This window comes from Triturus cristatus, chromosome 3_2 (genome assembly GCF_964204655.1).
Source record: "Triturus cristatus chromosome 3_2, aTriCri1.1, whole genome shotgun sequence".
Taxonomy (NCBI): domain Eukaryota; kingdom Metazoa; phylum Chordata; class Amphibia; order Caudata; family Salamandridae; genus Triturus; species Triturus cristatus.
The window spans coordinates 1,062,893,591-1,062,921,256 of record NC_140584.1 but is presented as its reverse complement, the minus strand read 5'-3'; the positions used below and the strand labels follow the sequence as shown (position 1 = coordinate 1,062,921,256).

The window sequence follows — 27,666 nt, the reverse complement described above, 5'->3', positions numbered from 1 at the left end:
CGTTTTACCAGCCGAAACGCGTCATGGCAGACAGAAGGGAGTAAATAAAGAATTACTTTAAGCACCGACGAAGAGGAGTTTGTGCGTTCATTTTCGCTACGTGCTTTGCGCTGGAAGTTCATGAATGCTTCAAGTATGTGTATATATATATATATATACACACACATACATGTGAAACCTCCAGCAAGCAGAAGGAAGAGGCCACACGGGGAATCCAGGAAAAGATCTTTAATTGGAATGCAGTTCTGAGATATATATATATATATATATATATATATATACACACACACACACACACACACACACACATATTTATATACTTAGATATATGCATATATACACGAGCACACACACACACAGATATACACCATATATTCTTTGGAAAAATAAAGGGTAAAGTGAATTTCTAGTTAGGCATGGTTATTATATATTACTTCACATAAAAGACATAAGAAATACACTGAAAAAAGACAAAGGTTAAAGTGACGTCATAGGTGAGAATGTCAGTTAAAACGTTACATTTTAACCAAAAAAAGAAACAAATACTGAAGTAACTATAAGCAATCAGGAACCTAGCCCAAAACAAAACCCCAGGCCTTGATGCATTACCTCTAGAATATTGCACTACCTTTTCCTCAGCCCTGCCCTGTCTCACTGAGACTACGTTTGAGGTAGCCCTCAAACTTGATGAGCTTCTGCAATCACTTCAGGAGTCCCGTCTGGTCTCAAATCCCAAACCCGACAGAGACCCTGCACACCTAGGGTCCTATCACCTCATCGTCTTCCTCGGGCCGACTATTACATTTTGGTAAAGATCCTCGCTACAATGTACAGCAAGATCCTCCCAGAGCTTATACACACGGATCAGAGCAGGTTAATCCCAGGCCAATACAGCTCTCATAATATAAGGCGTCTTTTCACATACATGTTTGGATCCAACAGCAATTCTCACGTGCCCACTGCCTCATATTAGATCACCTGCTCGACATGTTGACATAGGAATAACTTTTCTTGGTGCTGGCCCATATGGGCAATGGACAGCGGCTGATCGTCTATACCAGACTACTTTACACCGGCCCAGCCTCTCGGATTTGCCTGAGTCGCCTCATCTCTACCCCTCTTCATGGTGGGTCACGGTACCAGGCAGGGATGTCCGCTCTCCCCACTGCTCTTTGCAAGAAGCCCCTTGCCATTCGACTGCACAGGAAAGGCTGGGAGTGGGTATACACCTAGAAGACAGCTGCATACTGTATCTTTATATACGGATGACCTACTGTTATACCTCCAGGATGTGACAACTGATCTCTTTCTACTGCACAACACCCTAACTGCCTTCGCCGAGGCCGCTGGACTCTGGGTTAACTGGATGAAGTCAGCAATCTATCCTATCTGCCGCGAATCAACTTAGCTGATGTAGCAAGGCGATCCGTGATCTGGGGATCTGCCTTTATCATAACCCATCCGACCTTTACAAAGGGAACATCGCAAGGCCCTTGCCGGTATCAGATCGCTAGTGAATTTTGGCAGCCCTTGCCCCTGGCCCCGAATGGAAAAATTGTGTTAGCTAAAATAGTCTTCTTGCCTCGCCTTTAATATTATTTTGCAAACTTACCTTTTATACCACAGAAGTTGTTGTTTAACGAACTGAACTCCCTTTTGTGTTCACTCATCTGGGGAAACAGGCGTGGCTGAGTCACCCTTAAGAAGCTACAGCTCCCACTAGGCAAAGGAAGGCTGATTGCCCCTCTCATTTGAGGCATACTTTCTAGTAGCACAGATACAATGGCTATCCTACTGGACAGCAGGACTTTATAAGGGAGAAGGGAGTGATGAACGAGGGACCATACAAGTATCCACAATCCAGGACTTTCTACTTCCGAAGATTCTGCCATCATCCCCTTGGCCATTACAGGTAGCGGTAGCATGCTCCTGTATGATCTGAATACATCCTCTCGCAAGTGGAGTTCCAGCATATGCACCAGCAATACCCCTGATCAGTCTCCTCCATTTCCCGGGGTATTATTTGCACAGGGATAGGAGCTCTGGATTAACCAATCACTGATCACAGTGGGAGACCTATTCTTTGACAGCCAGTCTCTCACCTTTGATCAACTGACAGCAGACCACGACCTCCCACCAGGACAAGTCCTTACCCAACCCCAACTCAACATCACTTTTCAAATCCTCTAGGGTACGTTGGTGGCAGAACCCGCCACACATCTGGTATTGCAGGCCTTACTTAATGTGGGCGAGTGCTCTCACCAGATTACATAGCTGTATAGAGCCATTTGCCAACTAACAGAAGTTCCACTTAAAACGCTACAACATACATTGGAAGATGTTATTAGGAAAGTACTCCATGATAAAGAGTGGACACAAGCATTAGAGTTTCCCCAGAAAAGTTCTTGGAAATCCCGGTTCAAAAATATCCAATTCTTTATATTACACAGTGTACCTTACACCTGCCCATTTGAACGGCTACTTCCCAGATGCGCAGATCAGCAGTCCCCGATCCCAGACTCCTGACACAGACCTCTCATATATGCTATGGTTCTGTCTGGCCCTACAAAGCTACTGGCAATCTATACATGGTACCCTACCGGAGGTCACGGAGCTGCCTGATCTCCATATGTGAGAAGCATGTGCCTTAGACATTTTTAAGCGCAGGAAGCAATATAAATTACGCACACAATTCGCACTGTTGGAACTTCTCCTTGCCAAGCGCACACTTACACTTTAGTGGTGTTCCCTGACGGCCCCATCAGTGGAGGCCTGGCATGGGGCAGTGCACAGGTGGGGAGGGATGGCAGAGGAGGAAGCCCTCCGCTATGAGGTCTGTCATTTCCGCAAACAACCTATCTCCCCTTAAGGGCTCCTCTTCTCATGCAATTACTACAAACAGTGGGACACGACAATCTTGCCCGTGAGCTACAAGAACCAGCCCAGTGATAAGCACCCGTCATGTGGGCTGGACAAGGGAGCCCCATTTGGTAACTTGGATTACTACACTGCATTGTACTTTCCCTATATTGTATGGCAGGCGAGACCCCTTTCATCTATCCCAACCCCTCTCCCAATAGGTCGACCGGCCCTGTATATCCTGCCCTACCGCATCTATTGCTAACTCTTATGCAAACAATAAATCTTTCTCAACAGTAACAGTCTGCCGCTGCCACCTCCTACACATACCCTCCTCTTTCCCCAATTCTTATTCTCACCCCCGATAGCGCCCCTAAGGCAAGGCAGAATTAGTACTCACTGATTTACACCATCAAATCCTACACAGATCTCTTTTGTTACACCTGGTGAAATATTTATGCACCGTTATATATGCTTTTATTATACCACAATGTGCCCCTCTAGTCTATTTTTTCACATGCATCTTTGGAAGATCTGCCTTGCTGCATGTGCTGTTTATAACAGAAAACCCAATTAAAATATTTTTATTTTTTAACTTGTGCTCCTACCATGCAGTGTTGTCATCGATGATGTCATTTCAGAGGTCATTTGAGGTGATCACTGATCTCACAGAACATGGATATACTCTGTGAGGTAATAAGCAGTGCATGGCAAGGGCGAGAGTCATTTACTTTAGCTAGCTACAACTATTCATTTTCAGTGGTTTCTGAAGTATAAAAATGTTACGCTTTAACTGACACTCACCTAACTGTAATATCACTTTAACCTTTTTTCAGAGAATTTCTAGTGTTTAACGCAAAGTAATATTTTATTACCATACCTTACTAGGCCTATCCTCGCCGTGCATCGCATGGGGTTGGCCGCCGGGCCTTCAACCCTCCCCTCGCCCCATGGGCTGCTACCCTCGCCCAACCGTATGCAGCGTGATGATAGCCATAGGGTTGGCTGCAGGGCCTAGTATTTTTTTCTTTTGAAGTACCTTGGTTCTGATGCGTAGAGCGCTGCAAAGTCACGATAACAATAAAAGTCTTCTTAATTTGATCCAGGGGAGGGGAGAAGGTGGGAGAGGGGAGAAGGTGGGAGGGGGCCGGGTCAAACGCCTCGACCACACCAGTTGGTGAAACTAAGATAAGATAATGGACACCTATCACCTCACCATGTACGGGATAACGGGGAGAGGTGCAGGCAAATATCCCTGACAAGCTAATCGCCAATGCATTGTCCATGGACTGGGGGTGCAGGTACTTGTATGCAAAGTTTGGGCTTTTTAAGTTTTTGAATGTGGTGAACAGGTCTATCGCTGTTGGAAGTACTTCAGGAAAAATATGTGGGTAGAGTTCCCACTTGTGGACTTAGTGCATCCTGCTGAGGAATTCTACAATGTCCCTCTTCACTTCCAGGACATGCTCGCTAACAGATGAATGCTGTTGAGGGTTTCCCAGTGCCAAGTCTCCTGAGCTACAGTGGAGAGTGGGTGCCTCCCTTCTTCTGGCTGTAGAACGTGGCTGTGATGTTGTCTTTTTCAGTACTGTTTCTCCTCGCACAGGTGTGAGGCAAGCGTTTGGGGCTTGTCTGATGGCTGCAAGCTCCAGGTAGTTTATTTGGTGCCCTTAATGCTAAGAGTTCCAGGTACCTTGGACAGTCATCTTGCAGAGATGAGCTCCGCCCCCTACGAGAGAAGCATCGGTGGCGATTTTCACCTGCAGAAGGGGGTCTATAAAGCCGGTCCAGCAACAGGTTGCTGCTGTTCCAAAGTGCGCGCCCTGGCTGATTACAAGAATAGATCATCTCAATTCTTTTTTGCCGTGCGAGGTATTCTTGTAGCAGTGTAGCCTCCTGGCATACGGTATAATCGCTATGCATGAATTGATCATCCCAAACAGATCGTGACGGGTTGAACTGTGAATGGAGTGTGTGTCTGGAAAAAGAGGAAACCGCTGTTGGAATTTCAGCACACTCTTCATTGGGCTTTCTTTGCCTGAAACTACATTTAAAACGAAAACAAGCATTTGCAATCCAATAGGTCTCGCAGTTGTGAGAGTCTGAGCTATTGGCATTGTAAATGGCAATGCCTTTTATTTACGTGTTGGTTTTCAAAACACAAATAAAAGGCATTGTCATTTACAATGCCAATAGCTTAAACTCTCGCAAATGCGAGACCTATTGCATTGCAAATGCGCGTTTCCTACTTTCTCCCAGCAATGGAAAAATCAATAGAACACGATGTAATGCCATAAAAACGTGTGTACATGCTGCTGCCCGAGTAAACAGCATTTGTGAGCGTCTTTGCTTGTTTTGGCACGTGAAAGCCAACCCTGCCAGCTATGCTAATGCTGTGTATTTATATCTTGTAAATAATGTTCTCAGAGATGAGGGGTTCGGGTGGTTTCTCGTATTTATTTTAAATAGTAATAATAGTGCTCGCAGGGTGCGCCAGACTGGGCCCCACGCGCACCAGCAGGATCAGTTGTCACGCGCACATGGCGCGAGCAGACTGGGCCGCGTTTCAAGCACGGTTGGTTTCACTTAGAGGCCTGTCCACCCTGCTGTCATCGTCAGCATTCAGTTGCACTACGTATATGTAACCTAATTGCGCACGATAATTGGTTCAAAATATTAACTGCAACCCCCATGCTCTCCTGAAAGTGCACACTGATCTAGTTTCTGGAAGTGCTGAACTCCCGAAGGGAGGCTAATGAGGGTTCGTGTCTGTCGCAGGGCACACAGAGCGTGTACTAGGGTGACAGGGAACAGATTATGCTCAGTGAGGCATCTGCCTCGTCCTCCTCAGCAGAGTCGCTTCAGTCTTTCTGGTCCTTTATACCCAGCACACGATGGAAGTCATTCACTCCACCTGGCAGGCAGACAGATCCACGGAACGTTTGATCTTGAGCCCGAGCAGCAAGTACTGCTTGGAGGCCCCTTTCTATAAGGGACACCCCTCACAGCCCTGTACATAATTGGCAGCGAGTCGGTGAGAGGGAGGCCACACACAGATTTACAGGTTCGGAAGAGCCCAGAGCACAAGTGAAAAAAATAAATAATAATAATAATTAGGGAGACTAACCTAGTTAGGCAATATGTAAGTGACATAACGGCGTACAACATCACGACACACATCACAGGCGCATGACATCACAGGAATTGACGCCATAGGAAGTGGCATCACAAGCAACAATTTTACAGGAAGAGGCATCACAAGAAGTGACATCAGATCTTAAGCCCTCACATATATGTTTAGCAGGTCTATCATAAGTACATTTGAGTGCATTTCCAGAAAACATGCAAACCCCCCTGATTATACATCTGTTATTCAGCGCCTTAAGATCCTTGGGTGATATGTGCGCTTTACAAATACACGTTATGTTATGTTATTATGGGAGAAGATACACACTTTTGTAAGCTACATATAAAAACAATGTTGCCTTTTGTCAGCGTAAAGCTTCCTTTACCCAAGGATTGAACAAACTAACTCTACCGCCAGCCTACTCAACCAGGCATAATATTCCATATGCAGCACATTTCCATGTAGATGTGTTAGCTTTAGCTGCCTGCGATCTCCAGAGGTGAGACTATTATCCTATGTAAAGTATTCGTACTCAGCCTTACCCACCTGCACTCATTTTAAGAGATCAGGGCTAATTTTTTACCAGCAGACCATGACTCAAAGCCATAGCGAGAGACAGAAAGGAAAGATAGGAGAGAGAGAAGAAAACAATGATAAATGCATAAAAGGGGCTGAAAAAAGAACCTGCAAGAATAAGAAATTTTAGGGTATTGAAAGAAAAACGTTATTGCAACCTTGACATTCAGCAACATACCCTAAGAAAAAGTTTGTGTATTTTTGTTTCTTCCCATAGCCACGCACAAACTATTCTATGAGACTATTTGTTCTTTGTATGTGTGCTGCTGAATGCAGCATACAAGCAAAGAGGAAATAACGAGGAGAAAGGGATACATTTCTTCTTGTTACGCCAGCCTCAGGTAGACTCACCAGTTTGGTGCAAATCTATATTTACAAGTCTTTGTAAATATGGTTCTGCGTCAAAATACATCGGTGAATGCACGGGGACGCCCTAGCACCACCCATATAATGCCTACCTAATGCAAGGCAGGGCAATGTGTGGCACTGTAAATCCCAAAACAGATTTTACGTAAGGGTTGTGGCAGAAAAATGACTTAACCCTGCCACAAAATCTTGGCCTCAACTTAAACATTTACTTTTATTTAAATTCTGCCATAAGAAAGTGGCAACAAGGAGAAAACTAACAGTAAATCTGTTCTGGTTAATTGGTTGCAAAGACTGTATTTTAAAATATCAGTCAGCTGCTGCAGAGATGTGTGTGTTCCAGTAAATCTGAATGAATAATAATTGTAAAATAACTCAGGATGGAGGTTAATGCACTGGCTGGAAAGATGACAATAGTTACTTACCTGTAATCTGTGGTTCTCCAGTACTGGTGTCTTTCATAGATTCACATGCCTGAATCATTCCCCGAAGTGGGAGTCCCACGGTACATATAAAATCAATAATCATGCTTATAATAACCAAAAAACCTTGGTAACCAGGAAGTAAAGTAGCCTAAGCTATAAGGAAAAAACTTCCACACCTATGACCATCACAGTCATTGTGTACAGTCCAAACTGCAGCCAATCAGGTGACCGCACCCCTCAAAATGTTTTCCTCAGAGGCTCAGGCTCTCAGATTTTCTCGCACAGGAGTGAACCAATACAGAATAGCCGAAAAGCCTCTGAGGGGAGGAGGACGGTTTGTATGGGAGTCTATGAAAGACACCAATACTGGAGAACCACAGATTACAGGCAAGTAACTATTGTTCTTCTCCAGTATTTGGGGTGTCTTTCATAGATTCACATGCCTGAATCAGAGTAGATAGCAGCACGTAACATCATGTTCATAAGACGCTGTTTTTTTATGATAGACAATATACATTATCAAACAGTATAACTATAGAGAAATAAATGAGTGCTTCAACATATGCAGAACAATTTCAAGATAGAAATAGAAAGGAAAAGCGTCTTATAGAAAAGCATAGTGGAGGAGGGAGAACAGAGGATCACCTTATTTGAAAAGATTGCGCAGAACAGCTTGTCCTACTGATGCATCTTCATCGCTTGCAGCTTCCAAACAGTAGTGTTTGGTAAAAGTGTGTCTGTTGGACCATGTCGCCGCTTTATAGATCTGGTGAAGAGGCACACCAGCAAAAAGAGCGGTGGATGAAGAAATTGCTCTTGTAGAGTGCGCTCTTGGGGCTGCTTGCAATGGTCTTCCCGCTTGATCATGGCATAAGCAAATTGCCGCAGAGATCCATCGAGCAATGGTTGGTTTTGAGACCGAATGTCCTTGGCGTGGTTTGCCATATGCCACAAAGAGTTGGTCTGATTTGCGTATTGTTGCTGTCCGTTGTAAGTAGAACGTGAGACATCTTTTGATGTCAAGGGAATGCAAAGCTCTTTCTGCAGCCGTGAGCAGATTTGGGATTTAAAAAAAAATAATTATAGGTTCATTAAGGTGGAAATCCGCCGGGACCTTTGGCATGAATTTTGGGTTAGTGCGCAGCACTACTGATTTGGATGTAAATTGTAGAAAAGGTGGATGAATAGTGAACGCTTGGAGGTCACTAACTCTCCTGGTTGATGTTAAAGCTAGTAACAAGGAAACCTTCTAAGAAAGGAACTTTAAATCCACCTTGTGAATGGGTTCGAAAGGGTCCCGCATTAGTTGTGTAAGCACTATAATAAGGTGCCAAGAAGGAGGTGGACGTCGAATAGGGGGGGGGGGGGAACATCCGGAACAACCCCTTAAAAAATTGTTGAATGACTATTCTAATAAAGAGAGTTAACACCATCCTGCCGAAACCTTGAAACTGCAGCCAGGGAGAGGCCAGACCTTGCCAACTGTAGAAAGAATGGCAGAATTTGTTCTGGTCTTGCCTGAATAGGGTGAAGATTGGCAGACTGACACCACATGCAAAATCTCTTCCATTTTAGTTTGTAAGTTTTAATCGTTGCAGGTGCTCGAGCATTTGCCAAAACCTCCTGACAGTCTGGAGGAATATCTAGGTGAGCAAATTCGAGGTGTTGAGGAGCCATGCCGCTAATCTCAGCGAAGCTGGGTCCGGATGACAAATTTGTCTGTTCTGGAGGGTCAGAAGATTCGGAATTGGCCGGAACTGGATGGGCTCGCACTCCAAGAGGAGGAGAAGCTCCGTAAACCAGTACTGCGAGGCCACCTGGGAGCAATTAATATCTTGCGGCGAGGTTGTTTCTTGATCTTGCGCAGAACTTGGGGAACCAACGGAATCTGTGGAAAAGCATAGGCATATATTTGTGACCAATTCATCAAAAATGCATTTCCGAGTGAGTCTTTGTGGGGAACCCAACTTGCAAAGAATGGGCATTTGCGGTTCTGGCTGGTTGCAAAGAGTTCTAGATCGGGATACCCCCATTTTTGAAACACCCTGTCTAGGGATGGTTGATGCAGTTCCCATTCGTGGTTTGATGTTGTGGATCTGCTGAGGGAATCCGCCAGAACATTGGTGACTCCTGGGACATGAATGGCTTTGAAGCTGATTTTGTGACTATTCGCCCAATCTCAAATCTCTTGCGCTTGCTGAGATAACAGGGCTGACCTTGTCCCGCCTTGCTTGTTCAAGTAATGCATACTTGTCGTATTGTCCGTTCGTATTAGTATGCATGCTCCTCTGATGATGGTTCGGAAGGATTTTAGAGCCAAGAATATGGCTCGCAACTCTAGAAGGTTGATATGCCACCTTTTTTGTTCCAAAGTCCACTTGCCGTTGACTGTCTTCCCTTGAAGGTGCGCCCCCCATCCCTCGAGGGAAACGTCTGTGGTTATTGTGAAATCCTGAATTTCGACTAGAAATGCACATCCTTCTTTCAAGTTCTTCATCTGGCTACACCAATGAAAGGCTTCCTGCATCCGTAGGGTGATGCGAACGATGTCCTCGAACGATCCCGAAATCTGGAGCCATTGAAGGTTGAGCTCCTCCTGTAGTGGCCTCATTCTGTAACGGAAGTTGGGAATCAGATGAATGCAGGACGAAATCATTCCAAGGAAGGACTTGTACAAACGGACTGAAACGCACTCTTTTGACAGAAGTGAGTGCGCCAGGTTGCATATCTTGATTTTTCTTTCTTTTGAGACAAAAGCGTGGGTCAGTTTTGTGTCTAGTGTTGCTCCTAGAAAAGTCCTTCTCTGCGATGGAGTCAGATGAGACATTTCGAAATTTATGGAAAGACCCAGAGACTGGAAAAGCAGGAGACACTTCTGAACATGTTCGGATGTTGTTTTGAAAGAATTCGCCTTGATAAGGCAGTCGTCTAAGTACAGGAAAATTTGAATGCCCTGCAGGCGAAGGTGTGCAGTGACAGGCGCTATGACCTTTGTAAATACCCAGGGTGCTGAACGGAGTCCAAATGGAAGGACTCTGAATTGAAAGTCTCTGCCAGCCACTCTGAACCGTAGAAATTTTCTGTGTCTGGGAAGGATCGGCACATGAAAACAGGCGTCCTGGAGGTCGAGGGTGGCCATGTGATCCCCCGCCGAAAGTAACTGTAGAATTTCTTGAAGTGTTAACATTCGGAAGGACAGCTTCTTTAAGAATTTGTTGAGGGCGCGGAGGTCGAGAATAGGGCGCCATTCTCCCGACTTTTTCCGGATGAGGAAAAATCTTGAATAAAAACCCGTTCCTCTTTGTAACAGAAGGACTTTTTCGATTGCCCCCTTCCGGATCATCAGATTTATTTGGGAAAAAAGCTCCTTGAGATGAGCAGGGGGTGGACCCTTGGGAGGAGAATTTGGGGGAATCTTTGTGAATTCCAGAGCATGGCCTCTGGCTACTATATCCAAAACCCACTTGTCTGTAGTAATTTTGGACCAGTTCGAATAGAAGTGGGCTATTCTTCCTCCAATTTTTATCAGGGGCAACGGCAGAAATGGTGGCAGGTGGCTGACCTCATTGTTTTTTATTGGACTCATCCACGAAAGGATTGCTTCTTTCTTGACTGCGAATAAGAATGACTTCGCTGTCCATAAGATTGCTGCCTGTAGTTTTGGAATCTTTGACTAGCTTGGGAGGATTGATAAGAACGTTGCTGATTATAACCTCCCCTGTTGGAGAAGGATCCACGTCCTTTGGCACCACGGAAAGAAGATTTTCAGAACTGTAGGCTGCCAAGAGACCTCGCCTTCTCTGTATCTTTAATAGCCTGAAGGGCTTCATCAACATGCTGTCCGAACAGAGACTCTCCATCGAACAGCATATCGATGATCTCTTGACGAAAAGATGTTGACTTCAGCCAACCTTGTCGCCTTAATACTGCTGCACCCACCAATTGCCTAAATCCAGTAGATGCCACATCCACGGCTTCATCGATTATTTCAGCCGAGGTATATTCCCCCTCTTGTAAGATTTTCAAGGCCTCAGACTTTGAATGCTCCGGAAGCATATTAATGTAGGGGGAGATGTCGGACCACATTTGACGATCGTATCTCCCTAATATGGCTAGGGAGTTTGCAGCCCGAACCGTGGTCGCCGCCATCGTGGAGACCTTTTTCCCAATTGCATCCAATCGTCTGCCATCCTTGTCAGGTGGAGCTGAAATTGGAGACGAGGGGTTCCTGGCCCGTCTCTGCACCGCCTGGGCGATGACAGCGTCAGCTTTATGCTGGCCGATGAGACATGCCGGTGAGTCGCTTGGTGCTTTATATCTTTTGTCTAACCGTGGTAACACTGCTGGGAGAGAATTTGGTGTAGCCATGATCTTTAAGCCTTCTTTCCAAATAAAAGCTATAATTGGGATTGTCCTAATCTGTTTTCTTGGTTGGTCTTTAAAATTGTAAAGGAAGCAGTCATCTTTCTTTGCTTCCATTTGGATTAGAAATCTCTTTGTTGCTCTCTCCATAAGGAGATGAAAACTTCCGATATCCACTGGAGGAGAGTCCACGGGGGCCGGAGCGGTTGGTGATGGAGTTTGGATTTGATATTTGTCCCACTCCGACAGCACTGAATGGTCATCCACCTCTCCCTCTTCCCTGTCCTCATCAGTAGTATTTGCGTCATGTGAATGACGAGATGGCAGTGGAGAAGGTGGTCTGGGAGATTGGAAAGAGGGTATGGGAATCTTTGGCATAGGCGTAGATGGAAGAGACTCCGCCGACTCCGAAGGAGGAAAGCGCCGATAAGAGTCCTGTAACATATATTGTAAGTTGTTCAGCAGGTCTAAAGGCATTTGTGCTGAAGGAACTGAGACAGGAGGTGGAGGTTGTGGTTAAGTACCTGGATCTTCCTCCTGGTCGTCAACCTGGTACTTAATAAATAGTTCTGATGGACTCCTTGCAGTGCGGAATCTGTCATCCTCTCCAGATTCATCCTCCTCCTCAGAATCTAAAAGTTGTTCCGGCAGCTTTAATGGTGATAGGGCTTCCAAAGAGGAGCCACGACGTTGAACAAGATAAGCCGCTGTCGACGGCTGGATAGATGAAGCAGACGCCGATGTTGCAGTCCATACCTGCATATCTGTGCAGGTAGATAAAAGAGGCGTCAACGAGTGTGCTGTCGACGGGACCGTCGACGATGGTGGTGGTGGCAAAATATGTGGGCTGATGCGGAAGCAGTCTTCGACGACGAGGCAATTTGTCGACGAGAAGTTAGCCGTCGACGAGGCAATCTTCGTCGACGAGGAGTCAGTTTTCGTAGACGGGACAGCCGTCGACGGCACGGTAGTCTTCGTCGACGAGGTGGGCGTCGACACAGCAGTCTATGAATTCTTCTTTGTCTTTACCGTTGACGGAGCGGAGACGAGCGATGACACCTCCTTCGTCGACGAGATGGGTATAACAGCCACGGAGACCAGCGTCGACGGAGACGAAGCCAACGTCATAAGCATCTTAGGTTTCGGAGACGAGAATGTAACTGTCGACGTTGAAGTCGCGTCGACTATGATAATCGTCGAGAAGGAGCCGTCAACGACGGCATTTTTACCTGAGGTAATTCTTTGTCAGGAAATCATTTAGGTGCCAGAGACTTTCCTGATTTCCTCGGGGGCGTAGCAGGCTTGGATTTGAAAGGTGGAGAAGTCTTCTTTGAAGAAGAAGAAGTTTGGCCAGAGCCCTTAGCATGCTGAACTTTCCTCAACACCTTCGCCCCAGGAGAAGATAATTCTTCTTCAGCCATCCTCTTTCTGGCGGATACAGAGGACCCAGAGGCTGCACTTTCTACCTCAGATAAAGGATTATCCTTGTCCTTAATCTTCTGTAGCCACAGAAGTAGGCGCCCTTCTCTATCCCTGAGGGTCTTTTGAGGGAAGGTCCTGCAGATCTTACAATCCCTCACCTCTGTCCGGATAGAGGCAGTGGATACACTTCTTGTGAGGATCTTCAGAAAAAAGCCAAAGCTTTCTACATGATTCACAAGGCCTAAAGAGAGACCTCTTAGAAGTTGACATCATGAAGCAAAAAACCAGCAGAAAACTGAAGTACTGAGCAGAGCTCAGGGAGACTCCCTTCACACGACGTGCGGTAGAAAATCTAAGAGCCTGAGCCTCTGAGGAGAACATTCTGGTGGGTGCTGTCGCCTGATTGGCTGCAGTTTGGACTGGACATAATGACTGTGATAGTCATAGGTGTGGAAGTTTTTTCCTCGTAGCTTAGGCTACTTTACTTCCTGGTTTCAGGTTACCAAGTTTTTTTGGTTATTATATGCATGATATTGATTTTCTATGTACCGTGGGACTCCCACTCAGACGACGGGGAATGATTCAGGCATGTGAATATATGAAAGACACCTCAAATACTGGAGAACTGTGGTTTGTCTAGCCTCGGTTTTGACTCAAAGTAGCCTGGAGGGTTAATGCAAAGCACAACATGCAAATGATAGATTTTATTTTATGTAGCTAGGTAAGTGGGTTACTTGCAGTTGCATTGTAAACCATTTAAAAGAGCACAGTGAGCTATGCAAGGTATGTGACTTCTACACCATGTAATCCCCACTGTTTTATGTAACACAACCCGTACAATGATTTACAAACACATGATTTATTGTAAATGTAAAATGTATGTGTGATGTAATGAGTTCTGACACCCTACATTAGAATGAGTAGCGCTATACAAGAAAACATAGTTATATTATTTCAACGCCTCCTCAGGCTTAGTAAGCGCTATATAAATTACATTTATGTTGTGTACTTACTGGGAAAGACCAACACATCTGACATTCTTACAGTGCATGCATATCTCGTGAACAGAGCCCGAACAAGTGAAAAGCTGCCTCTTTAAAGTATATATGTAGTGCTACCAAGGTGTGAGCCTTTCTTTGTTTCCCCTCTGCTGCAGTTGCTTCTAGGTGTGAGGCTCCTGACTGCTCCCATCCAGGAGACTCGAACAAAAGGTGGCCTGATGATCCCTCATATTGGGCCTTTGTTATGGGCCCAGCAGGAGTCTGAAATGCCTGTCACCGCCTGCACGTTGTTGTGGATCGAAAGCAGACAAGTGCAGGCGCTGCTGAATGTGTCCCGGTGGTTGAAAATTATACCGGGACGAATTAAGCACATTATTCAGGGTGTATGTGAAAATAGTGGGGAGACACCGTCAACCCACGTGTACCCCAGTCTTGTGCCCAGGAAGAGCCAAAATTTGGACATTAGCGGCAACATTTAGGCGAACTTCATATACTGATGGACTGTGGCACGAAAGATCACATTCTGGAGATGCTCGGATTTTTTTATGTTGCCTAATCACCATTTACATCATTCACTTTGTAGGTTTGTTGTGTTTGACGTCTTAATATTGTGTTAATGGATGGGTTAGAGTCGCCAGTTAGCATGTAAGGTTTTCCCTTAGTGTGGCAATGATTGAGCTTTTGTATACCCACAAGCAGGCTTTGGGCCTTGTCCTGGAAAATGGGCACTTGTGGTCAAGAACTGGAATGGAGGGCGGGGGTTGTGCATTTCCAGCTGGATAGTAGCAAGTCAGCTTTTAGAATGATAGCCTGAACGCAGAACTGGCTCGTGCATGAGAGAGTGTTGGTCCACAGGAAGGCAACGTTTGATTGGGTTGGGGGGGAGAGGGGGGGGGGAGGAGGAGAAGGGGCTGGTTCGGAAGTAATACATCCATCTTTTAATTGGGCCAAAGAGTCTGCCAACCATGAAGTGAGCGCTGAAAAGCTGCATCCTGCTTTCAAGGTACAGGAAGGCTTGAATTCACACCAATGACGATAAACATTGTGAATATTGTTCAGAATCAGAACATCAAGAGTTATACACATCAGCGGGGCGGTTTCTTTTTCCTGGTATTTCAGGGAAGCCTTTCTCAGACAAAAGTGGGAACACCTTTTTTAGGCCCAAGGGCATGGGAGCAGTTTTTCACACTTCCATGATGAAATCTCGGCAGGATTTCTTCTGAGGGTAGGAGGTTTTGCTGTGCATTAGGGAGAACTATTTGGCACTAAAAAGGACTACCCTTGGCTACCATAAAGGCTTCTTGTAAAACACCTCTCTAGTGTTGAAGGCTAGAGAACGATTTCCAAGACCTCGTGTGTACAAGGATGGGTGTGAGTCATCTAGTTCATCTGTGCAAGTGCAAATGTTTGACCCTTCCATTTTAGTCTGTTTACGAAAGAGTTTGCGTACATCAGCTTAGGAGTAGACTGCTGTGGCTATGCCGGGCAGTTAGTGGCCAAAAGTCTTTTCATGAGAGAATTAACAATTTGGAGGCACAGCTGCAACACGACCTTGGTCAGTGTCAGACTTTTCTCCTTACTACGGGGGAATATGGGGTCAAATGTTGTACTCCCTCTTTATAGGGACCCCAGTCATTGGGGAGAGTGAAAGGAGGAGAGACAGAGAGGGGCAATGTATTTCTGTTGTTAGAACGCCAGAGCCCTTAAAACACATTTTTAATTTAAGACTGGGAAAAAAAATAGTTATGTATTTTTCTAAGTCCTCTCTAAAAACAAGCATTGGCACAAGCAAGCATTGGTTGCCTGGAGCACTTCAGCAGACTGAACCTGGCGCTTACATCCATTAATGACTCATAAGTGCTGGTGACCTGGGCTGTTTGTTTCCTTGAAGGGCTGCCTTTTATTTGACGCCTCTTTTGTGCGTATAGTTACAAGTTTTACTGACCACAGCTCTTTTCCATCCAAACATTTTCCCAAGAGATTCATGCTTGTGCCAATAAGAAACATAAGTGTTTTTCATATATAAAAGTGCAATCACTCTGTGAATGACATGTCTCTGCGGCGGCAGCGCCAGGTTCCAGGCCTGGACGGATAATCTCTGGTGCTCATTCAAAGGTACTCTCTTTCCCAGGAGTCTGATTGCAGTGCACTCAGTGTGTGCGTTCAGCAGAGTCTGGCAGGAGGGCCTCTCCGTCCGCCCTCTCGCTCTCGGCGTAGAGAAGTCTTTAACCTGAGGCCCCATCGGATGGCGAGTTATTTTAAAAGCGACTGCAGTTGTGGCGCGATCTCTTTCCCAGGAAAGCTGCAACCGCAGGCATAATGGATACTCAAGGGGCTCTTTCATGTGGTGAGGCGGGCATGCTTCAGATTGCTGAGGTGGAGACCGTGCACCACAGACTAGCAGGATTAGGAGGGCAAAATGCTTGTAGACAGGGCCCCAAAACAAGACGTGCTGTGATAGGCCCCAAGAAACAAGATGTGCTGTGATAGGCCCCCCACCTCCCATACATCCCGCTGATTTACACACACGCACACCTACAAGCAGAGTTGGATTGGGATTAAAAATCGGCCCGGTTACACTAAAAACAAGCATTGGCCATGCGGCCGTGAAAGTGATCGCAGGCTGTAAGGGTGCCCGTGAGAGATGCACTTAATGACCCATGATAGAGGAAAGCCAGATGGCGGCTGCACGCGCGCATAATCGCAAGCTTGAGGCCAGCAAAAGCGTGTGGAAGCACTTTGAAAACCCACTTACTAAATGTCTCGCAATGCAGCACATGCGCTGGCTCAGGCGAGACCTAAACAACTAGGCATGCTGCTTCTCAAGGTGCGACTTTCACATTGATGGTGAAACCTAGGCTGAAAAGTATACATTTTAACTTTAATACAATATACAGCGTGAACAGAGCGCTGACGAGGCAAAAATAAGCAGGCTGAGTGGCAGACTTTATGAAACCTGCAGACATCTCCACCGTCTGATGGAAGACAGGCACGCATATCAAAGGTGGTGTGCTCTTTGCAAATACCTGCCTTGACATATTAATTTACTAGCCATCCTGCTGGAGGAGATGTAAAAACCTCCTGCCCGAGCAGACATTCTTTCTGACCTCTTAGAGGGGGGAATATCACCTTCTAGGGAGTCAGAAACTCGTCTGTGGTGGCAGGAAGGAGCAGTTAGCCAGCACACTAGAGGACTAGTAGGGTCCAGGAGGTACCTCTAAGGTGACCTCTGGGTGCATGTCTCTAAAGAACCAACACTGGCATCAGTGGGGATTCATTAATGCAAGGTGTTTGATACCAAACACCATTATGTAGCTGTTCACTTGCAATATCTAGTAATAGAGCTAGACATCACAGGGGCATATCTGCTCATGCAGCTATGTCCTCGCATGTAATATAATGCACCATGGCTAAAGGCCTGCTGTAGGGGATGCCTACATATAGCACATGCAGTGTATGGGCACTGCACACAAGCAGTGTGGAAAGTTGTGTTTTCAGAAGGGACTGCACCCTTTAACACATTCTGCAGTGGCAGTCTACAAGTAGTTTTTATAGTGTGGCATAAGACATGCTTAAGCCCTTAGGGACTCTCGCAAGAACCCATGACCTAGGTACCAAGGGTACCACTTACTAGCCACTTACAAGGATGCTTAAATCCTTGAAAATGGGTTACAATTAGACATTTTGTTTTTAAGGGAAAGAACACTGGCACTGAAGCCTGGTTAGCAGGCTTCAGTGTACTGTCAGAGTCGAAAAACCAGCATTCAGTTGTTCAAATGAAGGCAAAAAGTGGGGGAACATATGCATGGAGGTTCAACTTCCTACAAAACCAAAACGAACAAGATTCACCAGAGGGTTCCAGAGATATAGCTTTTCTGAGAAACAATAAATCAAGACTTTTCACTTAACAGCAAACAAGCAAAAGCAAATTCAACAAAATTGATTCAAACTTTTTCAGCAAAAAGTTACATCAAGGATCAATGCGGTTACTTAGAAGTAGTTAGGGTGACCACGCTGAAGAGGAGCCAGTAAAGAGGGAACAAAGCCCAAAGGAACAGTTATCTTCGCAAGAAAAGTAGTCTCTGACTGCTTCTCATTGACTTGTAGGAAGGGTTCCTGGTGCAAGAAATACAGGATGCTCAAGGATGCTAAAGATGCAGTGCAGTTGACAGGGGTATTCCTGGGGCTATTCCTCTGTCCATGGTCTAGTGGGGTGAATTTGGCTACAGGGCTCATCGACCCTTGAGGTCTCCTTTGGTTCAGCAGAAGTTCATTCGCCACTGGACTATTGGTCACCAGACACAACTAAACCAGCTGCTCCCTTCTCTTGGCAGCAACTCTTCTACTGGGCAGCAAAACTGCACTCCGACTTTCCCAAGCCCAGCAGACTCAGATGCAACTTTCAGATGTCGGGTCTTGGTCAGCTGTGACAAGGAGCGTCGATCGAGTGATCTGGGCTACCCGATCGCCTAGGCAGGCTTCCTCAGCTTTTGTAGACCAGTGCTAAGAACAGGAAGTCAGCCAACTGACTAGGAGTCTCTGGTTCTGGCTGCGGCCCAGGGACATGTCTCCGTGAGCAGGACAGGGCAGGTGCAGCCCCTTCCATTTCTAGCCCAAGGAGCAGACGGTGCAACCCAAGTCCGGTGCAGCCTCACTTTGCCAGGTCCAAGGTCAGCAGGGCATTAATTCCTAATCCTTTTATCAAGTCCAAGCAAGATTTTAGTCCTGGGGAGGGAGGGCAAGGGTGCCTCTTTTATGCCCAGAAAGTGCCTTTAGGGGAGTCTGCAGTTTCTTAATGTTTACTTGGTTCCCTCCCACCTGATGACAACGTCCTGTGAAGTGTTGCATCTAGCTATTTCAGAGCACTCTATTTGGTCCACTGCCAAGATGGCTAAACTCTTCTTGTGGTGTCTGGACCTCGATAGCCCGCCCTAGAAGTGTAGCTACCTGGGGCTACACATTCATGGGAAAAACAGTTTGGCCAGTGTTTTCTCCTCTCTGTCCCAGACAGCATTCTGTCGCACAAGTTACTTACTTGTGTAACGATATATCTGTAAGAGACATTAGTTAGGGATAGATTCCTTACCTTAGAATATCTCCAGGCTTCAGAATAGATCCAGAAAGTTTTCGTCAGCAGTACCCCTGCGTGTCGGCAGGCGTCGTCATCCGGCTCACGTACGTCGCTAGCATTGTAGCCGCCGAAATGACGTTGTCTGAGCTACTTAGACGCCCCGCGCGCGCTGTCACTTCTGTACATAACATTTCCGCGCCAGGAGCGCAGAGCCATGCCAGAGGCCGACTACTGGTGCAATAGAACTATGGCCCTAAAAGGGATGACCTGAACCCTAGAGAACAGTTAGCAGAACAGGGAGGATGGTTGGGCGGTAAGGAATCTATCACTAACTAATGTCTCTTACAGATATATCATTACACAATTACGTAACTTGTGCATCTGAAAGAGACACGTTAGTTCTAGATTCATTACCTTAGAATACATACTCAAGAAATTCCTACCCCGGTGGTGGGTCTGCGAAGTGAGATTACACCAGAAAGTCACGGAGAACCGAACGGCCAAAGAAGCCGTTTCTCCGGACCGGACTGTCAAGGCAATAGTGCTTTGTGAAAGTATGCAACGAGGCCCAAGTGGCCGCCTGACAGACGTCTTGCAGGGGGACACCACGTCCCAATGCTGTAGTAGTTGCGGTCGCCCTGGTAGAATGGGCGTGCAGCCCAACCGGAGGTTCCTTTTTAGCCAGAGAGTAACAGGCTTTAATGCACAAGAAAACCCATCGGGAGATAGTCCGCTTGTGCACAACCCGACCTTTCTTGGCACCCACATAGCCAACAAAGAGCTGGTCATCCACCCGGAACTGTTGTGTGCGGTTGAGATAGAACGAAAACGCACGTTTTGGGTACAGACGGTGGAGCCTCTCCGCTTCCCTTGAAGGGTGCCGAGGCGGAAAGAAAGTGGGTAGAGTGACAGTTTGCCTGAGATGAAAGGCTGAGACTACTTTTGGTAGAAAGGAAGGGCGCGGTCGAAGCACAACCTTGTCCGGATGAATCGCCAGGAAAGGAGGTTTACAGGAAAGAGCCTGGAGCTCACTCACCCGCCGAGCAGAGGTGATGGCCACCAGGAAGACAGTTTTCAAAGTTAATACCCGCAAAGGACAGTTCTGAAGAGGCTCAAAGGGAGCGCACATCAAGTATGTGAGAACCAGGTTCAAGTCCCATTGAGGCATCACAAAAGGAATAGAACGGAAAAGGTGAGTAATGCCTTTTGAGAAATCTATTGACAACTGGGGACTTGAAAAGAGAGGGCTGATCAGACAGCCTGAGAAAGGCCGAAAGAGCAGAAAGGTAGCCCTAGATAGTGCCCAGTGCAGAGCCCTGCTGGGCCAAAGGGAGAAGGAACAATAGAACCTCAGAAAGAGGGGCAAAAAGAGGATCTTCAGCTTTCGCTGTGCACCATGCCACAAATTCTTCCACAGACAGGCATATACCGTTTTAGTGGTGGGACGCCTGGCTGCCAGAATCACATTACAGACTTCAGGAGGCAAGTCAAATGGAATCAGCTGTCGCCGCTCAATCTCCACGCAAGGAGGTGGAGGCTGGACAGGCATCGTCCGTGCTGCGACAGGAGATCCTCCCGAAGAGGCAATCGGATCGGGGGATCCACGCTCATACTGAGTAGCTCGGGATACCAAACTCTTCGAGCCCAGTCCGGTGCCACAAGAATGACTTGGGCCCGGTCGCGTCTGATCTTCTTCAGCACTCTGGGCAGAAGTGGTATAGGCAGAAAGGCGGAAATAGACCGCACTCGCAACGAAAAGCGTCTCCGAGCGAGTGCCGCCTTGGAAACTCCAATGCGCAGAACTGCTGACATTGCGCGTTCTCTTCCGTAGCGAATAGATCTAACCGAGGTTCTCCCCACTGCTGAAAGAGACCTTGTGCCACCTCAGAATGAAGATGCCATTTGTGATCCAACATGCACCTGCGGCTGAGTTCGTATGCCCTGGCGTTCAGGGTACCTGCCAGGTGTTGAACCACCAAGGACATGCCTTGACGTTCCAGCCACATCCAGAGATGTAGAACATCCTGACATAGGGTCCACAACCCCACCCCGCCCTGCTTGTTGGTGTACCACATGGCGGTGGTGTTGTCTATGAACACCTGCACTACTCTCCCCTTGACAGAGAGAAGGAATGCTTTCAGTGCAAGTAGGATCGCCCTGAGCTCCAAAAGGTTGATATGGAGCTTGGACTACGCCGGAGACCAGAGGCCTCTGATCTCCGCCTTTCCAGGTCTGTATTTCGGTGGCTTGCTTGTGTGGAACGAGGAGAAGTCGGAGGTCCTTCTGTATGGCTCATTTCCATCTGCCTTCAGAGAAATTATGGGCCGCCAGACTTCCCTCGACCTTATTCAGAGGGCGTTTGTGCAAAGAATTTGGGGATCTGGTTTGGTGAAGACCTTCGGTTTTCGGTGCAAATTAAGAAACTCACCGGAGTTTGCTTCGGCACTCTCAAGTCACTCAGCAGGTTCTTCCCCCTGCTTCCCAGGCCTGCCAAGGAAATGGTCGTCCATGCACTCATTCTTTCTCGCATTGATTATGCCAACGCGTTATACATTGGTATCCCAGGATATTTGCTGAGAAAACTGCAGGCCATACAAAATGCCGCGGCTAGACTTCTGTTTAACATCTCTGGAAGATCTAGCATGAGACAGCATTACGAGACCTGCATTGGCTTCCGGTGGCCCAAAGAGTGCAATTTAAAGCTCTCACGTTGGCCCACAGAGCCCTGCATGGTTTGGGGCCATTGTACATTAGGAAGCGGTTTGGCTTCTATGTCCCCAGCAGAGCTTTGCACTCAGCCGCCCAACGTCGGATGATTATCCCCCGATTTCGTAGGTCATAGTTGGGAGGTCAGTCTGTCTCTGTCAAAGCGGCTATGGCTTGGAACTCTCTCCCATTGGAATTGTGGCATATGGAGGATTTTAGACTTTTCAAGAAACAACTTAAAACCTTTTTCTTCAGCTAGCTGATTCACTTTTTCCACTCCATTGGGCTTTGGTAACTGCACGCGCCAGGACACACTCTAGTATTTGAGCGCGCTATAAAACCCTCTATAACATAACAAGTGGCTGCCCCATCCCAGGAGGGACGCGTCCCTCACTACTGTGTGCTCCGGTTGGGGAAGGGAGAGGGATCTGCCGCTGACCCAACGCTGGTTGTGAGCCACCACTGCAAGTCCTGTGCAGTGCCCTCCGAGCCCGCATATGCCATCTGGCATGATAGATCAGCAGGATGCAGGAGGCCATGAGGCCCAGCAGCCTCAGGGTCTTCCTGACCGAAATCCAGGACCAGGGCTGAAAGATCGGATCGGAATCATAGCCCGAATGTCCCGGACTCGCTGTTCGGGAGGATAAACCCGAAACTGTGCCGTATCCAGAACCGCTCCGATGAGAGCTTATGAGAGGGAATCAGGTGTGACTTTGGCACGTTGATGGAAAACCCCAGCAAGTGCATGAGGTCGGCCGTAGTCTGGAGGTGGTAGACGACTGCCTAGGGCGAGCCCGCCTTCAACAGCCTGTCGTTGAGATAGGGTAAGGCTGAAACCCCTGATCTGCGCAGATGAGCTGCGACCACCGCCATCACTTTCGTGAACACCCGAGGGGCGCCGGTAAGGCCGAAAGTTATGCAGTGCAGAAGTGCCTAAGTGAACCAGAATGACACCAGCATGTGGGTTTCACTTTGTAAGCCTGGTCTCTTCAAGTACACAAAATGTAGGTGATCTTTCTTTCCCACACAGTGGAAATAAATTGCTGGAAGTTCTGAGACTGGAGAGAAAAAACTGAAGTGAGGAAAAAGGAAAGATCTTTCTGATAGAGAGGGCTGCTGATTAGTCTTCCAGAGACTACCATTTAGTGGATGGCAAGGGTGAATGGTGGGACTCTCGTATCTCTTATCCTTTAGGAAGGGAGCAGCCCTTTGTACTTCCTGATCTATATCAGATAAGGTTGGTGATGGTCAAGATGCAGCCTGCTCACAGCTTTGTGTCTGTTGTAGATGGTCTAATCTGGACACAACCCTGCTGTGAGGGTTGGCATAGGCAGAGTTGGGAAAACAACATGGAAAAGGAACTAACCCAAACAGGTTGGCAAATGCAGACAGGGCATCCACATGACCTGTCTGCCATCGGTGTATAAAAGTTGGGGCTGCTGACCCACTTGTTGCTCCAGTTCTAAGTACTCTTTAACTGTGGAGGGGGTGTTTCCCAGAGTACCTGGAGAACTACTGTACAACCAGGGCTGGTGTCTGTCTGACAGCCATTTCCCCAAAGATGAAGGGATATCACCGGGAGTCTGATCTGAAGGAAGAATGTCTCAATTGTCCAGGAAACCACAGAGTCCTGCGAGAGTGAAGGAGTGCATCGCCCCTGCAGGAGGAATTGACCGTTGAAAGGTGCTGAAAGAGTTGACCCTCCAGTAGAGGTCCAAACACAGGAAGATTGTGTGATTGAAGCGATCAGGGTCGTTTTTTCAACTTAGCAATCATCAGAGCAGTTGCAGTGCTTCCGAAGCATTGAGAGAGGTCACCTCGTGTTATCACAATCATCGTAGCTAAGGCTCTTGTGACAGGTTTACAGATTGGAGGGCCTGACTGAAGCAAGAACCGACATCTACTTTGCTGAAGTGCCACAGAGACCAAAACCAGTTGATTGCAGCATTTCTGACCCCAGGCCTGGCAGTCCTCCTCTGAGAAATAAGAACTGCAAACAGCAGTACACGCCAAAGTACTCTGTGTGAGTAGCGTAATCCAGCATGTCCCTCTCACCCTCTCCCACCCCCCAAAAGAGTGCCCACATGTTAAGAGTAGGTGTAGCGCAAGATTGTCACTGCCTAAAGTTACCACCGCTGCACCACATTAGAACTCAATGCCTGAACAGTATACTGCTGCTGTGCCCAAGCATAGTGCCAAGAACTGAGTCATTGCTGCCGGAGCCCTGCACCTGGAACTGAGGACTGCCAACTGCATCTACCCGGATAGGCCTCAGCATGACTGGCAGACTCACCAGAGGGGCAGTACAGTGATCATCCAACCCACGAGGCACGTCTATGCTGATGAAACCGCCAGAACCAAAAAGAGGATAAAACACCAAAAGCACTTGCTCCTGTAGCAGTCTTCCAGACACTTGCTGTTCGGCCGACAGCTGGACATCTGCGTCACACAGCCACCTGCTGTGCACACTAGGAGCGACAATGCAGACCAGCACGGCACAAAAAGGAAACGGAAAAGAGACAAAGCGGACTCAAGAGTCCAGAAGAGACTTGGTGTTAATAGAGATGGGGAGAGCGTTAAACCAAAATCTAGGGACAATGACAAGAAACCCTACGACCCCATGGATGGTGGGTGAAAGAATATTGGGAAAGTTAGTGCCTAGATTGGAAACCCATTTGGAAGTGCATGGAACGTCCACCTGCAAATCTAGTTTGACTGTAGTGTGCAGTATTGCATTTTTGGGATTATAGAGTACTTGCCTTTTTCAAAGTGAAGCAGTGTGGAGTCAGAGTACCACTATACTAAACTCCCTAACAAGCCTGCAACTGCATCAACTATTGGGGAATTTGTGCGATGACAGGATGATGAAAGACGGATTGGACTATAATTATGCAATTATTCAACTCGGGTGGCTGGGAACTACATGTTTATGGGGAAAATGGCACTGCTGTTTATTGTTTGGGTTCTTGCTCATATATTCTCAACTCCTAAACTGTTTTATATTGATAATGTAAATGCTGACATCAATACCACTATGTCTGTTGCAATATTGGTAACCCTGGATATACCAAGTCTGATTCGGCTGACGACGTTAACATTTTGCTATGAAGAAAAAAAAAAAAAAAGAAGCGGCTCACCCTTGCTAGCAGGGAGCATCAAGTGCTGAAAGGGTTCCACTTGGCTCAGTTTGCATATCCAGAGTAGAAAGAGCTCTGGACACTAGTGGCAACTACTTTATTTCTTAAAACTGTGGCCCAAGATCAACCTTCCTGCCCAGTGGCAACCCCACCACTACCAGAAAGGGTATGACAAAATATATGTTAAACAAAATACTCAACAAAACAAATTCAGTTTCCCACCAACGAAATGGCCCTCCTCCCCCAAAAAACATTCAAGCAGAGGCCTGGAGATAAAAATATATGTCTGCTACGCTACATGAATAAGCAAATAAATGTAATGAATATCACTGTTTTTTTAAGGGTTTACCAAATTTTGTGTTGAAAATCTCTTCCACTTGTTTCCTAAGTTTCGTGATTCTGACATTCCAGTCTTCTTTAGCTGTAAAGGAAAAATCAGTAATTAGAATGTTTCTTTACAAGCACTTTGAAAATATATCAAGTACTAAAGTACTTTTAGGAAACTTCAAAACTTTCACCTCTATAGGTGATTTAGCCTAGTTGGAGTCAATTAGTAAAATGTGTTAACTTTACCTATACACCTTCCTGTCGAATTAACAATTACCTACTAGCACATTTTTCCTTAGTCCTCATCACTTGCCTAACATGCTGAAGGTCTAAAAGCACTCCACAAGACTACCTTCATTTCAATATGATAGGAGATTCTTTTGAAAATGTATGAAATATATATATGTAATACTACCTTCACATGCATGAATTAGGAAAACAAAATCTTTTTTTTACCTTTAGTAAAAGTTTTAAGAACTGATACTCCGTCTTACCACAAATTTAACTGCTCGGGAATAAAGTTTGACTGAGGAGGTGGGGGAAAGGGTGGACTCCAAATCGCAGTGCATAGTGGCAGTGAAAAAATAGTGCCACAGTGCAGGACTCAAGATATTGATAGGTTTAGAAATTAGAAAAGATGAAACACTGTTTTTAAGAGATTTAAAATTCCATGAGGTTTGTACTGGCAGTTGCCTCTCAGGGGCTGATTCCGATTAGCTACGGACCGGAGTCTGTCTGACATCGGTCAGGAACCGTTACCGACCGACCTACTGTTGTTGGTTACCTACCTGCAAGTACGATGCAACCGAACTCGTATACTCTGGATGCATGCTCGAATTGTGAAATCCAGGGGTGCAGGGATCAACAGGGGTGCATCATAGGCGCCCTTCGCACCCATGGGGTCCCCCAAAGACAGTTTCCGACTGCCTTTTCGTGCTGGAAAGACCGGCGCGAAAAGGCAGTGGGAAACTGCCATTGTACTCCTTCGGTCGGAAAGAGGCGGCTGGGGGGAGTACTGAAGGGTTTCCGGATGGCGGACGGGCTCTCCGAGCCCGTCATAAGCCATCCGGAAATCCGAGTCGGACTCCTTTCCGATCAAGCCCATCGGAACAGCTCGGTCGGAAAGGAATCCGAACGGCACGTTCCGATGCCGGCTGAAGAGCTCCGACTGGCGGTCAAAGCCCTTCGGTTCGACATCGGAATCAGACCCTCAGAGTCCATTGTTTTTGGATGGCGAATATGCACTGTGACTAAACGTGCTGCCATTTGTCTCACATGAGCAAGACAACAGCCAGGGAGGCAGGATGGCAGCTTATGACTGTAATCAAGATCATTACGATGAGGAAACAGGAATTCAAGTAAGTAGCCATTTCTTCATTATTGAAGAATCATCAATGATAGTCACACAAGTTATAATAGAGCGGTATGCAGATCCCCAAACACTGCAGCTCTCAATTATAAGAGAAAATTACGGAAAGTCTCAGAAAGTATTAAACAGGTCTGAAAACCAGTCAGGGAAACAAATTCTTAAGTGAAGACTGAACTACACTACAGTCCGTATCTGTGTCTGAGTCAAGACAACAGTGTTTTGTTAAAGTATAAAGAGCTTTTAAATTGGCTTCTCAATAAAGTTCCACAAACAGATTGTTTCATAACTAGGTCATAGAAGCTTTTTTACTTCTGTTTTAATGAGCCTTGGGCTTTAGAGGCCAAAGCTTATTTGCGAACGTGCACGTTTTAAAGAGAGAGACATGTTTGAGGCTGTTAAATCACATTTGTTTGTTTCCAAACAGTAGCTTATAACTCCTAACAAGTAGATGAGTTCAACTGGTGTAGAGGTCTACAAAAAAAAAACAAATACTGGTAATGGCTTGAGCAATACAGAATTCTGAAACCTCCTTTGGTAAAAGCTAAGGGTGAGTTCGCGTTACTACAATATTGTAATGAAAAAATGTTTATACTACAACAGCAAAGAGTTTGCAACTCATCTCTTTAGGCAAAAGTGGTAACTATTAAAAAGGCTGGTTAGATGTTGCAATAAAGATTTGTAGATGTGTTCAGAGGGCTGACCCAAAAATATCGGCAGAACCAATATGACTTTCCAAATAACTTTCAAAGGTGGAAAACCTTTCAAAAAGGCCTTTACGAACTGCAATTTTGAAGTAGTTTGGTGCTGCTTGCCTTTTTTGTATGCAGTTATCCCATCCATTTGGATTTTAATTGAAGAAAATTAAATTGCAGCTTAGTCTCTGGCATATAAAGTAATTCTAGTAGGATCAAGTCTTCT

At 46.4% G+C, this 27,666-nt stretch overlaps 1 protein-coding gene across 7 annotated transcripts in view; it reads right to left on the bottom strand.

Moving 5' to 3' along the window:
- Positions 1-27,666, bottom strand: part of GTF2I (general transcription factor IIi) — a 1,662,009-nt gene that overhangs the window by 741,789 nt on the left and 892,554 nt on the right. For all 7 annotated transcript variants that reach the window (XM_085649796.1, XM_085649797.1, XM_085649793.1 and 4 more), the window contains one exon: positions 25,402-25,473. In XM_085649796.1, the coding sequence (XP_085505922.1) occupies positions 25,402-25,473 (72 nt within the window). The remainder of the gene's footprint in view (positions 1-25,401; positions 25,474-27,666) is intronic.